General features: G+C 42.7%; 1 protein-coding gene across 4 annotated transcripts in view; it reads right to left on the bottom strand.

Annotated features, from left to right (window-relative positions):
* Nucleotides 1-4,287: 4,287 nt before the first annotated feature.
* Nucleotides 4,288-17,151, bottom strand: part of COL4A2 (collagen type IV alpha 2 chain) — a 284,103-nt gene continuing 271,239 nt past the window's right edge. For all 4 annotated transcript variants that reach the window (XM_068268036.1, XM_068268037.1, XM_068268038.1 and 1 more), the window contains 5 exons: nucleotides 14,627-14,773; nucleotides 11,952-12,068; nucleotides 10,155-10,346; nucleotides 8,722-9,008; nucleotides 4,288-4,650 (listed from right to left, as the gene is read on the bottom strand). In XM_068268036.1, the coding sequence (XP_068124137.1) occupies nucleotides 4,396-4,650; nucleotides 8,722-9,008; nucleotides 10,155-10,346; nucleotides 11,952-12,068; nucleotides 14,627-14,773 (998 nt within the window). In that variant the 3' untranslated portion in view covers nucleotides 4,288-4,395. The remainder of the gene's footprint in view (nucleotides 4,651-8,721; nucleotides 9,009-10,154; nucleotides 10,347-11,951; nucleotides 12,069-14,626; nucleotides 14,774-17,151) is intronic.

Raw genomic sequence — 17,151 nt, 5'->3', positions numbered from 1 at the left:
CAGGGACCATAATGCTGCAAGGCGAAAGTGGGATCTACTACACTTTTTATTAACAAAAACTTTAGCAGATTTGTAGCACATGCCCACTGCAACCAGTCATAATGCTTGTTACATTTACCAGCTGTAACCTGATTGGTTGCTTTAACACTGCTCCACTTTTGCCCTGGGTTTCTTCTGCTGCATCATGTGTAGTGGCTGTGTATATTTGCATTTAGGGTTTTTTTCATTTCTGATGAAAATTGATTTTTGGGGACTTGCTGCGCCCACAGGAGTGTTTGAGAAATTCTCCTTTTCTTCCCTATTTATGTTCTGGCTGAAATCCTCCTAAGTCTGCTTAATGAATGCTTAAGAGAAACTATAGTGTCTTCAATGTTTTCTTTTTGATATTCATAGATTAGGAAATCAAATTATTGTAAAGTATCTTGTCAACATGTGTTATACTCTAATAACTTTGTGACTAAGGTTGAGTTCACACTGTGTGCATTGCTGCATGTGAAAACAAGCCCATGCAATCCAGTGTGAGCATGTGAGCACAGCAAGATCAGATTTCAGTCACACTGAACTGCCCTCAGCCAATCAGTGAGGAGCAGGAATGTGGGAGGGATGGTGGCAAGCTTCCTTCCCCTCAGCAATGTACCAAAAAGAGCTAGTCTGACTGAGATAAGATTTATTACAGCAGAAACATTTCTGAATGCTTGCAATGTGGGGTAAGGTTGCAGGCTGCATAATAAACACAGAGCAGTGGGTAAACTGAATTTAATTTTGTGGCTGACAATCCCTCTTTAAAAGGCATTTTATTCATAAGCTGTAAAAATACCACCTAGGAAAAACTTAGGAGAAAAAAATAATTGGATCAGGCCCATAGTGAGAACTTGGCCTGAATGGTGAGTTTTTTAATAATCTGGCTACTAAGCCAAAATGTCAGCTAGCCAAGGGTTGAGAGTCCATTAGTAGTTTATAATGGGGACCAGGGAATGGCAGTAGATGCGGATTATAGTAATCAGGCGAATGTGAGTGAAACTGAAGGGAAATGGAATGTTTGAAATGAAGCGGTGTCCACAGAGAATCACTGGAGGCTGCTGTGCTGGTACACAGTTTGATGACTAGTGCAATACCGTGTTACACAACAAATATCTGACACAGACTGAAAAACAAATGCAGAAATAAAGTTCATCTTTGTGGAATATGTTATAAAATGGGGAAGTTCAAACACGGGATGTGCACCAAATACTGGATAGACGTGAGCAAAATCATCATTTACCCTTTTATATACAGGCTCCGGGGTATAGTTTATAAATATATCTGTACATGCGAGATGCAGCCTGCGTTTACTGCTGCACAATACCTCACTGTTCCTCTTCCTCAGTGTAGGATATGAGATTACGCTGATTGGGAACATTGCACCTGCTATATAACAGACTTCCTCATACCAGTTAGTCAAGTATGTAATGGGATTATAATGAATCCACAGATGCACAAGTGATATGTTCCACTATCTCGGGAACACAGCAAACAATGTTCAACTTAACATTATGGAAAAAATTGTACACACACTGAAAGCATACTATAGTTTTTCTTAAGAATTCTTGTATTTATAGTTTAAAACTGCAATTTCACACAACTGATATGGCTCTAATTATTTACCGATGCCATTACTGGAAATGTCACTGGAAATGCATGGGGATTTCTGGAGATGCATTTTGTGAATGAAGCCCACAGTGAGAGGTAAGCAAGTATCTCTCAATCACATAAAAAGTCACAGGAAATGCATGGGGATCTCCAGAGATGTCTGTGTGAATGAGGCCCACAGTGTGAGGTAAGCCAGCATCTCTCAATCACATAAAAAGTCACAGGAAATGCATGGGGATCTCCAGAGATGCCTGTGTGAATGAGGCCCACAGTGTGAGGTAAGCCAGCATTGCTCAATCACATAAAAAGTCACAGAAAATGCATGGGGATCTCCAGAGATGCCTGTGTGAATGAGGCCCACAGTGTGAGGTAAGCCAGCATCGCTCAATAAGAGCTGTGCTAGACTTGCAATCATAAATCTAATTTGGGATTATCAAGTCTCAAGATTAAAAAGCATTGATGAAGGACATCCCTTATTTAAAGCACTACAGTCTCATAACATTACAGTAAAATCCAGAAAATACATAAAAGGGGGACCTCAAAAGTCCCTCAGGAGAAAGCGCCAATAAAGGGAGTGCTGATGCATGCAGGAATAAGCACTGGTTACCTCCTCCACTGTGTGCAAGTGTACAACAATAGCCATGGGGACCAGGAGCTAAGGAGGCCCACTCCTGTGGTGAGGTGCAGAGCAGCAGGCACGCAGCATCATACTTTACCTCATTTCAGTGGAGCGACAGGTTCTCTTCACTCCTCTTTAAGGCTACTTGCACACCAAGACGTTGGGTTAGGTGCCACGTTAAGGTCGCATAACGTGCGCCTAACACAACGTATGGTGCTGCAAGAGCCGATGGTAGAGTGAGCCGCGTTAGGCGGCTCTATTCCGATAAAGTCTCCCAGAGTGGCGCTGATTGGCCGGCGGGACCACATGACGCGGAGCGAGACACTCCGCATCACGTGGTCCTGCCGGCCAATCAGCGGCCGCCAGTGCAGTGAATATTAAGTAGCCATGTGCGCGGCTACTGTAGCTGGCTCTCCCCGCCTCCTCTCCGCCCCCTACTGCGCATGTGTAAACAGGCTAACGCGGCTATAGCTGCTCCAACACCGTAGCATGCTGCACTTTCCGGGCAACCTACAGCGTTACATGTAACGCAACGTGGGCTGTGTGAACAGCCCACTTGAGTTACATTGCTGTGCGTTGGGGAAGCGTTACAGGCGCACTAACGTGTGCCTGTAACGTCCCTGTGTGTAAGCAGCCTAAAGGAACTCTGCACCGCATAGTCTATCTTGTTGCAACTCCTGATGCATATCACATGACATGTAAAGACAGGAGCCACATGTAGAAGAGAGAAGTGAGGAGAACCAGTCCTGCTGTAGAGGCAGGTAAAGTACCACACTCTGCTGTTACTACTCTGCAAGATCTAGGAGGGCACAGCTGCAATAGCCCAGCAACTGAATTACTCCCCCTCAATTTGCTACAATTCGGAGGGGGAATAGTATTTGATGCCGCCGGGAAGATCAGTGACAGCAGGGTGACTCATCATTAGACTCTAACCGGTGGCGTTATAATATGTACGTCTGGGAGGGGGGAGTAGAATTCACAGGCTGTTATTTTGGGTTGTGGAAGGCGGGGCCGCACACACAGGCTGTCCTTTAGGGGGGTGGGGGCAGCACACACAGGCTGTCCTTTAGGGGGGTGGGAGGTGGGGGCCGCACACACAGGCTGCCTGCACTTTTTTTAAGGTATGCATCTGAATTAGTTCTCTCCCCAAGTGACTTCTGGGGCCATATGCGATTCACTTTTTCACCTAAGTTTTCTCCTAGGAGATAATTTGAAATTAGTTAATAAAATACATTTTAAGCCATCAGAAAGCAAGAAAATGCTCAAAATTATTTTGATAGTACTTTTTCATTTACTTTTTGGTACTTTTTTTAGTTGAAAGGTACTGGAAAGTTATTTTAATTTGAAGATGAATAATTATCTCCTAGGAGAAAACTCAGGTGAAAAAGTGAATTGCATATGGGCCCTGGTCTGTTGACACAGTTGGCCTCAATTCACAGAGCATTATCAAACGTTTATCAAACACTTTATCAAACGTTTGATAATTTACCTCATGGGTAAAATCTCATTTTAAATTCACTAAGGTGTTATATATTTATCGAATGTTTTACCGATAAAACGTTCAACAAATATATAACACCTTAGTGAATTCAAAATGAGATTTTACCCATGAGGTAAATTATCAAACGTTTGATAAAGTGTTTGATAAACGTTTGATAATGCTCCGTAAATTGAGGCCATTGAATCCTCCATTTTATGTACTTGTGAGAGCTCTCATTCAAAAGTGAAGGATTGTACTGGAAAAAAAAATAACTAAAGCATCAGTTTTGGGTGAACATACCCTCAGTTCAAACTGTTTGCAATATGGTTGGCATTGCCTGATGCTCTACAGCCAATATAAACTGGTCATGAGATTTGTTGTTATTAATGTAAACACCTTTGCTTTCAAGCTCGCCATGTTTATTTATATGTATTATGGTCCTCCTATATATCTATGTTTTTGACATCTGAGCTATTGTGTTCTGAATGAAATTCAATAAAATAATACTGATTTCAGCTACATGTGTGTGAGTAAAAAAGGAATATTACACGTATGGCTCTAACTTTAAAAAGAAATGTGTATTGGGCTTCTATCTTGTGAGGTAATAAGTTAAATTTTAGCACCAATATGAATTCTATTAATCATTATATCCATATAAAAACATATGTTACAGATTCTTCATGCAGACTTGGCACCGGCTGATGTGAGTTCGGATCAGGCCAGCTTTTAGTGTGTCTGCAGATGGGGAGCTCTGGAAGTCCTCGTTAATGGTCGTGAGCCAGAAGCTGTACTTGTTGGCGAAGTAGTGGCAAGTCCCACGTTCACCATTGCACTCAATGAACGGAGTGGCTCGAAAGTCTTCCAAGCAGCTGCCAGGAGAGGAAAGGGATTGTCCTCCTCCTTCATCACCTGCGGCTGTGTGCTGAGACACAAAAAACATAACACAGCCAGGTAAGTATGACATGCAATCATCAAACACCAAGAGGTGGATTTAGTGCAAATGAAGACTGGTACAAAAGGGAATCGGTTGCCCAGAACAACCAACTAAAGCCTGTTAGGGTGGCCACTAATTATATCATTTGCCAAATGTTTGTTTATGAACGATTCTTCGTATGAATGATTGGAAATGATCATTTGTGACCACTAAGGGAGAAAAAACAGATCAATTTCATTAATCTGATCAGATTGGTTAGGAAATATTTTTCCATTAGTGGTCCCAAACGATCATTTCCAATCATTCATAAAAGATCGTTCAGCAAATTGTGTCCACCTTAAAGAGGAACTCCAGCCTAAACAAACATACTGTCATTAAGTTAGATAGGTAATATAATCTCTTACCCACACTGTTTTAAAAGAACAGGCAAATGTTTGATTTCATGATGGCAGCCATCTTTTTGGTTGAAAGGAGGTGACAGGGAGCATGAGACACAGTTCCAACTGTCCTGTGTCCTGAGCACCTCTCCCAGTTGCTAGGCAACGTGAACAACAACATAGGAAATCCCATCATGCTCTGCACAGCAGATGGGTGGAGCTTAGTTAAAAATGGGTGGAGCTTAGTTAAAAATGCAGCCAAAAATGATGCTTTGGTAAGAAAAACAAAGTTCTGATGCTGTGAAACTGTTAAAGAAACACCAAGCCTTTTCAGTTCTGCTGAGTAGATTTTAAGTCCGGAGGTTCACTTTAACCTCCTTGCCGGTCTAAAAAATCCGGCAAGGAGGCAGCGCCGCACATTTTTTTTTTTTTTTTAAATCATGTAGCGAGCCAAGGGCTCGCTACATGATAGCCGCTAAGCGGCGGCATCCCCCCACCCACTCCGATCGCCTTCGGCGATCAGAGTATGCAGGGAATCCCGTTGAGAACGGGATTTCCTGCAGGGCTTCCCCGGTCGCCATGGCGACCGGGCGGGATGACGTCACCGACGTCATGGACGTCGGGACGTCATAGGGAATCCCGATCCGCCCCTCAACGCTGCCTGGCACTGATTGGCCAGGCAGCGCAGGGCTCTGGGGTGGGGGGGAGCGGCGCGGCGGATCGGCGGCGAGCGGCGGCGATCAGAAGTTACAAGCAGCTAGCAAAGTGCTAGCTGCTTGTAACAAAAAAAAAATTATGCAAATCGGCCCAGCGGGGCCTGAGATATCCTCCTGCGCAGGTTACCCCGAGCTGAGCTCGGGATAACCGGCAAGAAGGTTAAAGTTGCTTAGGACAACTTGCACTGCTATACTTTAATTTGTTTGTGTACTTATGGATCCTGTGTGAGAATTGGTTTAAAGGGAACTGTTCCATATTTACCTGGGGCTTCATTAAAGAACAACTATCAATTATAAAATTATATATATATTTCTTCTTATTAAAATCCATCGTAAAACGTACAGACAAAGGGGTTGATTCACCAAGAGAAATAGCGTGAGTAACCTCTTGTTACTCGCGCTATTCTGCACACTTAGGCCTCGATTCATAAAGCATTACCTCATGCGGTAATGCTGAAAATGGCAGACTTTACCGACCACTTAGCAAAATGTCAATTCATAAAGGCTGTTACCGCATGAAAAGCTGACATTATCGACCAGGGAGATAAATTACCGACTTGGCTGCAGTTACCGACAACACATGTCAGTAAATTGTCAGCAAATGTCAATTCATAAAGCCTTTAACAAGCGGTAAGCCAGGCGGTAGTTACCGACAGCTCTGGTGAGGTCTTAACAAGTTACTGACAGCTCTGATTAATGCAAAGTGCAGAGAGCCGTTGTCTGTTTGATTCATCTGTGGAGAGAGCCAGAGAGCCCTCTGTGTGAATCATTTCAGCAGGCAGGGAAAGACTGTGTGACTCATCTGTCTGAGTCATCAGTGGGAGAGCCAGAGAGAGCCGTCTGTGTGATTCATTTCTGCAGGGCAAAGAGGGAATCGGGACACTGCTCTACTCTACCGCTCAATGGGCTGCGGTAATTTACCGACCTCCAAGGGCAGCTGGGGAAATCTTTATGAATTAGCACACAGACCGGCAAAATACCGAGTGCGGTATTTTCCCGACAAGATTTTTCTTATCGCACTGCTGTTTATGAATCGAGGCCATAGTAGCTGCATAGTGCACATAATCAACCCCAGTGATAGGAGCGCACGCTACACTGCTGTATTGCAGCATAGCGAGCACTAGTAACTTTACACCCACTCCACTCCTACCGCTCTGAATCCGTTCGGGTCCAATCACATTGAAGGACATGATCTCCGTACTCTGATTGGCCCAATAGACTGCCTGTCACTTTTTATAAGGGGATCACATAAATTTAGGTTTGAATCGTGCTGTTACATTTGGGCGCTGCCATGAGTGCTCATTAAAAGATTGGATATCAGTGTAAATCTGAGCACGGAACTCGCCCAATAAAATATCGCGGGCCAGGGCCAACCACGCTTCAAATTGCGGCTATTAACTACCTAACGACCACGGCAGCAGCACCAGGAATGCCTAACAGCGATTGGCGTCAAGTCCTGGAGCTGCAGTTTAGCAGGGATCGCATGCGCGATCGTTCCCTGCCGATTCACAGAGCTCCGCTCCGTGATCAGCCTGCTAGCCACGATCCCGACTAGCAAACTGTTGAGAGCCGATAGGGGAAAGAATTCCCCTTTGTTTACATTTGTACAACGCTGCTATCTCCTGCAGCGCTGTACGAGGGACACTCGGCTGTCCCTCATTGCGGCTCCCAATGAGTGGCCTCTCAAAAGGCTGATGCCTATGAGAGGCGGGGATGAGTGCCGATCGCCATCCTATGGCGATTTAGGGCGGCACATGGGGGAAGGAAGGGAGGGAGAGAGAGGAAGGAAACCGCCTCCCTTTTGAGCAAAAAAAAAAAGAAAAATATCGCAGCAGCGATTAGATACCTCCGGCAGAGTGTCAGAGCCAGTGGTGTGCTAAGTTGCAGGGCTGTGCGGCAACCTGACCAAGCTGCATAGCCCTGTATTGTGAAAAATGGCCTGGTTACTAGGGGGCTGTAAGCCTGAGGTCCTGAAGTGGTTAATAGATAAATAAGAACATTATATCGGATAAGTCCCATGCCCATACACTGATAGCTTAATGGGCGTCTATAGCGGTGCCAGGGGAGGATGGGTCTTGACCTCCCTGGCCGTCAGTTGATTTTTTAAGCCTAATTTTTTTTTTATCATGTAGCTAGCCTATCGCTAGCTACATGATTTCCCCTCCCTGCGGCGTCCCCCCAGCGTCTCCGATCGATGCCGGCGATCAAGCCCATCCGGAAATCCCATTGTGAACAGGATTTCCTTTAGGGCTTCCCCCGTTGCCATGGTGACGGAGTGAAGTCGTGACGTCACAGGGAGTCCCGATCCACCCCATAGCGCAGCCTGGCGGCGATTGGCCAGGCTGCGCAAGGGGTCTGTGGGGGGGGCCCACTTTCGCGGCGGGTAGCGGCAAGCCACGGCGATCAGGTAAGACACGCAGCTAGCAAAGTGCTAGCTGCGTGTTTAAAAAAAAATTATCCAAATCGGCCCACCAGGGCCTGAGAAATCCTCCGCGGCGGCATACCCCGAGCTCAGATCGGGATTACCGCCAAGGAGGTTAAGGGTTGGAGGTTAAGGGGGGGAGGTTTTAAGGCTAGCCACCCACCAGGGGAGTTACTAGTGCTATGCGCCACGTGGGGGTATCGGTTAGTGTTAGGCATCAAGAGGGAGGGGTCTGTATGAGAATAGGGTTGGGTTAGGACATAGTAAAACAATGGTAAAATTACTGATATTCTACTATAGTGGATAATGTAATGTCGGTTATTTGAACACTTTTATAAGTACATATATTACCTCTGTAACAGTCTAATAAATACCTAAGATTAGTAGTTGTAGTGATGCCTGTCCAGATCGATAGCCAGTATTATATTTGTGTACAGTATATTTGTGGACTGTAAGAGCAGTGATGCATACACTGACATACATTTCATGAGATGGTTACATAAGGTTACTGAAGTTTTTAGAATAAGAATAAAGAGTGCAGTACCATGAGAAATGAGTATCCGATCCACAAGCTTCTCCAGCCTTTTGGACAAAACGGGATGGTATTATCTTGGCTGTGAACTGCAATTGCCACTGCAGGAGCCTCGCAGACTGTACAGCGACTTATATATGGCTTAATCTCTTCCTCCACCACCGGCATCATTGGGAGAGGAGCAGTGGTAGACAGCCAGTAGGACTTGTCGTTGCGGCTGGCATAATAGCACAAATCTCCGGGGTTGCAGTACAGGAAAGGCATTGTGCTGAAACGCTGTAGGCAAGAGCCGGCCAGACCTAATGAGATGAAACACAAGTGGTGTTATTTTCATGGTGCACTGGTGAAGATAATATTTCATGAGAACCGTGAACTACGCCTAACTGCAAAGAGTCGTTTTTCAGTTAAACCTTGCACACACGCAGGCTTTTATAGCAGCAACAAACCTTTAGCTGCAGTTCCTGCTTATGTTATCCAGTCCAGTTGGGTTGCGAACAACTATGTCACACTAGCAGCATGCTATAGCTGTATCAATTGTATCATACCAAGCCAATACAATGCATGGGTGTGTGTCAATGGTGGAACTATGCCACCTCTATTTAAAATGAATGTAGACCATTGCAGTTACATTTTTAGAACATGTGGCACTACATATTATCTCACAAATGCTTGTAATCAGGGCCGGATTTACCATAAGGCACTGTAGGCGCGTGCCTACAGGCGCCTTTTGTGGCTGAGTTGGCTCCCCTCTCTTCCATTATGCCCCCTCTCTCAGCAGAGGGTGATTTCACTCACCACTGGGCTCCAGTACATCAGCTTCAGGTACGTAGTTTGGGGCAAAGATCCGAGTCTTAATCAGTGCCTCCTGTGGAAGTGAAAGTAGCATGGTGGGCAGTGTGGGTATTGCATCCTCCTCCTTTTGTCCCTGCACCGCACCAGCTGGAGAGCAGATCGGCTGTGCACTCTGGCCACACACACTGCCGCTTACCGCCTGCTCTTCTCATCTTGACAGGGGGGGGCCTTGAGGCGGCTTGTAAGGTGGAGACTTAGTTGTGTGTAGCCCTTGATTGTGTTTAGCCCTGTCACCAATAGCCTGTTCTATAAGGTAACAAGGGCCATTTATATCATTTTTTTTTATTATTATTAAAGTAGAGGGGGCTTTATTGAAGATTTTGCTTGGCAGACCCACTCTTTGAATTACACCACTGCTAGGTCCATGTACACTTAACTCGTTCTGTGATATAAGAAAATAAGGGCTGGAATTGGGGGTGTGGCCTGTGCTGAAGGGCAGAGTTTAGAGGGCTAGAATCTCTGTGGCTACAAGCTCTGGAAGTGTAAATCCGGCCCTGCTTGTAATGCTTTCAAATTATCTGCATGCATTAGACCGCATTGCCTGCTAACGAGACTTTAGCAAATTAATTTAGTGTCACTTCAAAAACACGTACCCAAGTCTTGATTATGTGCTTTCTCCTGTCCTTCAAAGTACAACAGACTGTATCCACTCCATAGCTTGGCCATGCCAATGGGACACATTGGCTCTTGGTCAGTCTGACTGTGTTTCACTAGAAGGTAGCCAATATTTATACTTCTTCCCGGCATGCCTTGTATGCCAGGGTTTCCTGGTAAACCTGGGTTGCCTGTTAAGAACAAGAAAAGATAGCATGTTTTCTATGGTATTTAAAAATAGGCATTAGCTTAAAAGTGATCGCAACTAAATCCGTTAATGCAAAGCAAATGATGGCACTTCAATATTGACAGCTACTATAACTACAGTGTGAAGCCCCCTTCTTCTCCTCCAGAGGGCGCACTATCTCAATTCTAATTTCAGATGGTGTGGAGACCCCTGGCAGCCAGGCAACTTTTTATCTAAATGTCATGATTGTCATTTTGACTTTACAGCGATGTACAAGAATGAATAATAAGTTCCTCCCACCCCAGCTGGCACACACTGATTGCTATTAGAGTAAGAGGCGCCCAAGAGCCCCCAACACCATAATCTCTAGTTACTCTAGTTATCTGGCTTGCAGTCACTGCCTTGTATCCCCTTTTCTTATTTCTCTTTGCTTCAAACACAAAAGGGGAATGATAGCTGAGTTGTGCGCCCCCTTCTACACTGCGCCCTGAGGCTGGAGCCTCTCTCGCCTCTGTCTTGACCCGGCTTTACACCCTACTATAAGTATTTCAACTGACCAGAAGACTTTTAGTTGCAGAAGGGAGAAAGGCTAGGTTGTGTTTGATCCCCTATCCCTTTTCAGCCTATAAACTTAAATATCTCGCAAAATAAGTAATTCAAATGAAGGAAACAAGATACAAAGGGACTATTAGAAACTTAGGGCACTTTCATTTTTACAAGTTATTTTTAACTTTTTTTACCAAATGCGATCGTCCGATGCGATTTGAACGATCATAACTAATCGTAAGGCAATTATCGATTGTTTGCATTTACTGAACGATTCTTTCTTCAAATTTGATCATAAAATCCAACTTTCAGATCAATTTTATCCTGTTTAGCAAGCGACCAAACAATTGTTCCTTATCGATTGCCTTCATAAACGACAAATTTTCTATACAATTCAATCATTAAAATCGCATTGAGAGATCGCATATGGTGAAAAAAGTGTACTGTAAACGGGCACCTTAAAAAAACCATATCAGCTTTCAGACGTGTGTATTTGCAATTTTTGAGGGTACAGCATGTTGCATTGGAGAGATGATGTTGTTTTAACTGCAGAGGATAGTAAATAAAAAATAATTGTCTTGTAGAAACCCTGAAACTAAGTGAACAATATGAACTAAGCTGCAATACAAAGGAAAAAATATGATAATACAAAGAATAAGTCAATTTCTGAATAGCATGCACACAGGCAGGCAGCAATTGAAATGCTCCTGCAGCACCTCCTCCTGCGGGTTCTACATATTAAATTAATCCATATGACTCCCACAGTCAAGAAACTAGAAGGATCAGCAGGAATCCTTGTACCAGAAGGTGTGGCAGAAGCATGCACAGCGGATGCCAAATGCCGGATGCAGTGTTTCCATTAGTGGGGAGCCAGGCAGTAATTGTCCTTTCATTGAATCTGACTGTTGCACCTGCATTTACATCCACACACACCACTGCAGGGGAAGCACTGCCTCTGCCTCCCAATTCTCAGGCATAGGAGATTCTATTTGTTTATGTTTAGTAATATTTACCCCACTAAATCACTGCATAAACATTGTGCTTATTGTGAAAATGTATATACCTTGATATCCGAATGGGCCTCTTTGCCCCATTGGTCCTTGTTCTCCTCTGGCACCAGGGGCAGCAGACCTTCCTGGTTGCCCTGGTACGCCTTGTTTACCCATTAAACCTTGATAACCTGTAAAACAAAGAAAATTCCTAACAAACGTTCAGCATAATATTTCTTAAAACATATCCTTCCATCATTGTTAAACATATAACATAATGTACTATTATGTGTAGTTATTTATTATTTTTAGTGCTAACTTGTTGTTGTTTTAATCTGTCAACCTGAATGCATCTGAATAATTCATACATGCTAAAAAAAAATGTAGGCATGAGAACAGGGTTAGGAACCCAATATACATTCGGACCATAACAATTGCTCAAAAATATAAATAAAACCAACTTTATGAATACATAAATCATGAAAACAAAAGATATCAAAACAAAGGAACATGCTCAAGAAATATTGTGTGGCAGTTAGGTCAGCCAACAATCATATACTGGTCAAGCATCACCTGTAGCGGATGGCAAACCGATCCCACTGCACAGCTCAACCAACAGGTGTACATCCATGGCTATAATTACTAGGTAATGCCCAGTGGTGTTGATCCAGGGATTTTATCTGATTGCCATCTGGAGTCGGGAAGGAATTTTTTCCCTTTTGGGGCTAATTGGAACATGCCTTGTAAGGGTTTTTTCGACTTCCTCTGGATCAACAGGGATATGTGAGGGAGCGGGCTGGTGTTGTACTTTATTTTCTGGTTGAACTCATGGACATATGTCTTTTTTCAACTCAAATAACTATGTAACTATCTAAAATAAACAGTATTATTACAAATACTAGACAAGCTCCTTTGAATAATTAATGTCCTCCTGATAAGTTTAGTTCATTGCCTGCTTCTTCGGGGGTTGTATTCTGAATAATGCAATGTAGCAGGACATAAACAGTATTCTGCAGGATCATAATAAATAATAAAATGGCTCATGATGGTAGATACAGTATTATTTATGCATTTGATAAAGATGTGAGTTAATTATTTCTACGGGAAGCAGATGTATGTTCTGACTGGGATGCAGGCTGAGATGTATAATGTTGGAGAAGATCCAGCCACAGAGAAAATAAAGTCATTCTGGAGGCAATTTTTATACACTCTTGTCTATAATTAAATAAGATGTGGACCCTTTTATCTATTTGTACATATATATTGTATATAACTGTATATAAGAAGAGTATAGGGTTTGACTTGTATGCAAGTAAGATCCAAATTTATTGCCTTATAGCTACGATCCAGAGAGGGGAGGACACCTCGTTCACTTCCTTATGCAGAGGGAGCCTCAGCGGAAGATACAGACTTACATTCCAGCATCTGGACCTCTCATCTGTTTCTCATTCACACCGATCTTCGTGTATCAACATATTACCAGCTCCTCATGTCACATGACATCAGGAGCCAGGAGTACGCTGATACCCACAGACCAGCATGATTGAGAAACAGATGAGAGCACCTGGTGCTGGAACACAAGTCCCTGTGATAAAGCCTTACACTTTCATCACTCATTATGCCGGAGGTGGTTCGTGATTGGCTGTCTGTAGCCAGTGGTACTTATCCTTTGTCAACATGGAGGAAGTGAGGGTGTCTGATGTGGAGGTATGTAACCTGGCTTGTCTGTGACTACCACTGCACTCTGCATTAAAGGGAGCCTGTTCTCCAAACATCCAATCCTCCTCTGACTTTCCACATGAATTGCTGATCTTCACCCCGATTGTAATGGAAGGGGGCATACCTGTCCATGCACATTAATTAACAAGGAAGAGGGGAGACTGATAGGACATAAACTGGTCTTTGTAATGACCAGAGGGGGTGAAGGCAGGGGGTCAGATCTGCCTGCACTGATTACCAGAGGTGGGGAGGAAGGGGGAAACATACTGGTCACATTGATTAGTGGGAGAGGGGAAAAATCTGGCCACAATGATTACCTGGGGGAGAGGTAAAAGATACTCGCTACACCGCTTACCACGGTGGGGGGGAGTGAATATTTGCTGCATTTTACTACTACATCACATAAATAAATGGATAGCAAGGCGAGGGTGCTAAATGGTTAGCTCTCTCGCCTTGTAGCACTGGCTCCCCAGTTCAAATCTCAGCCAGGGAACTATCTGTGCAGAGTTTGTATGTTCTCCCCATGTCTGCATGGGTTTCCTCTGGGCACTCCAGTTTCCTCCCACGTCCCAAAAACATACAGGAAAGTTAACTGGCTTCCCCCTACATTGGCCTTAGACTACGATGCATACACTACGCGAACGCGATACATACATACATACATAGACATAGGACTATAGTGGGGATTAGATTGTGAGCCCCTCTGAGGGACAGTTAGTGACAATACAATATGCTCTGTACAGCGCTGCGGAAGACGTCGCGCTATATAAATACTAAATAATAATGATAATAATAAATTAAGTTGTAAATAAGTGTACTATAAGTATACTATATGAGTTAGGTCTCTTTTACAACAGTCTTAGAAAGTACTATATTTTTACTAAGTACTATATTTTTTGCTCAGAGCATTCAATGAGATTCTCTTTTGTTTAGCGTTTGTTTGTGTAGCGTAAAAATGAATAGTTCATTTCATAAAGGATGCACATTGCTTTAAGGGTTCTGATATTTTAGCAACCTGATACAGTCATACCTTTATCACCAAGTGGTCCCTTAGGTCCCATATCACCTGGAATGCCTTCTGGACCAACAACACCCATTATACCAATAGGGCCTGGATTCACCCTTACATGTCTTGGTTCAGGGGGAGATCCTGGGGATCCAGGTGCGCCTTCAATACCTACAAAAGCAAACAAAAAGTCTTCTGAATTCATCGTATCCAGGCTGGTCTCTGATTCTGTGTGAGCAGGCTTTTCAATCATTTGCCCAAGGTTGAAATGAAATGTTACATGTTACAATAGATCTGAGCGGTTTCACATTTCAATAAATGGGGTTGCTGCATGCTAGTAACAAACCAACAGTTTATGTTGATGAAAATGTTATGTTCATTGTATGAGAATCTATGCAATTTGGAACTGGACCAATCATCCGTTATTGGGTTTAGTTGATCCAATTCCAAACTGAATATATTTGCTTACAAATAACATCATTTGCATAAACTATGATAAAAGCTGTTTTTCTTTTGTTTTTATTACCGATATAAGAAATGCACTTTTTATTAAACCTGGCCTAAACTCAGAACTTTCTCTCTGATTTTTAAGATAAGCAACAGCATAATAACCTTAAAGAGACTCTGTAACAAAATTTTCAGGCTTAGTTCTTCTATCCTATAAGTTCCTTTGCCTGTTCTAATGTGCTTTGGCTTACTGCAGCCTTTCCTAATTGCACAGTGGCTGTGTTATCTCTGTTATATGATCTAATCTGTTTTCTTCTGTCAGCTCTGTCGGGTTAAGGCTGGAATGTGTGGAATGTGCAGGGCTGCTTGTGATTGGATAGAAGCGATACACACCCTCTGCAGGCCCCCTGCAGGCTCTGTATGACTCACACACTCTGCTTATGTGAGCCTATTACAGCTGGTTAGTTTGTTTGTAAACACTGCCTAAAACTGTTAATTACAAGCCAGGATTGCAGCAGAGAGTGGCAGAAACAGCACAGAGGGGCCCAGGAGAACATAATGAATAGAATGGTATGCTTTTTGCTGTAAAAATTTTAGAGTACAGATTCTCTTTAAAGAAAAGTATGTCTGTTATAACTTATAGAACTCCCAACAGAGATCCTGCAGTTTTGTACAACATGAGAAAATGGCAGCACTTTCAAATGCAGGCTGCACTCCTTTGCTGATCCTTCAGTGTTTATGTCCTGGTTTCCTGGGAGCACAGAAAGGGTTAACCTCCTGTGTTTATATTAGCACAGTATCTTTCACAGCCTCCACAGTTCAGACAGAGCTGACAGCCCTTATTTACACTTTATGATTACTTGCAGATAAAGGTGAATTAGACAGGTGGATTTCTCTGATTTCTTTGTCTCATGTGCAGGAGTTTAGGTAAGCTTTAAAATCTTACTCATTTCTTTCATTATTTTATTTCAAACAAAATACATTGAATTCCAGTATTTATAAGTACTATGAAATTTAATTTACATTTTACATATTTGTACATTTCATTTTAGCATGTGCTTTTATATACATTACTTTCTAAAACATTTTCAGATAAGTTTGGGGGCAGAAGAGAAAGAAAGTTACAGGAAATAATTTGCCAATTCAGGGGCATACTCTGTTAGGAGAACCATTCCACTATTTACCAGAACAGTTTGAGGCCTGCAACCCACTAGGAGCGATTTTCTGAGCACTTTGTGTGATTTGAAAAGCTCTTGCTAATGTAATGCTATGGATGTGATCCCACTTGAGCGATGTAATTTTATAAAAATCCCCCATAGCATTACATTAGCAAGAGCTTTTTCAAATCACTAACAGTTAGAAAAGGCTGCTAGTGGGTTTCAGACCTAACCTTGAGTTTCAGCATCAAGGTAAAGCTAGTTAAAGACATCACTGTATGTTCAGCAAGTGCATATTGAACCAAACTTTTTTTTTTAGTCCTTGTTTTAATAAACTCAATAAAATGAATTGATAAAACTTAAGAAAACCTTTGCTGGACTGTGAGAATACAACATCACAGACACCTGAGCTTTCTTGCTAGGAAAATATTTACATAAGGATTAGTCCAGGACAAAGCCCACAGCTAATGTGGTCATAAACTGCTTTATTTGCAAGGAAATATCTCTGATATGTAAAGCTGGGTAATGCATTGTAAAGTGAGTGAAATGGCAGCTATTCAACTACAGTATATATCCAAGATGGCTCTGCATACCTTTACGTTACACCTATATTTTGAGTTTACAAAAGGCTTTTATTAAGATAAACAAAGTCATCAACAGAGCATAGTGCAATGACAAGATCATGTCCAACATTTACTTACAGTATGATCGGATGACAATTAAGTACTAAAACACACCAAAACTCTTAACAATTTTGCTCCAAAGTACAGAACAGAGAAAAAAAAAAGACATTGCTGAGGCATTGGTACAAAATGCAGCAGACATAGTATTAGTACACCTATATTTCATTACAGGTGTCTGTGATGGGAACTAGTGTTACTTTAAAAAAAACCTGCAACTTTAACCACTTAAAGAGACACTGAAGCAGAAAAAAAATATGATATA

The sequence above is a fragment of the Hyperolius riggenbachi genome, chromosome 2 (assembly GCF_040937935.1).
Source record: "Hyperolius riggenbachi isolate aHypRig1 chromosome 2, aHypRig1.pri, whole genome shotgun sequence".
Lineage (NCBI taxonomy): Eukaryota > Metazoa > Chordata > Amphibia > Anura > Hyperoliidae > Hyperolius > Hyperolius riggenbachi.
This window is presented reverse-complemented; position numbering and strand designations above follow the sequence as displayed.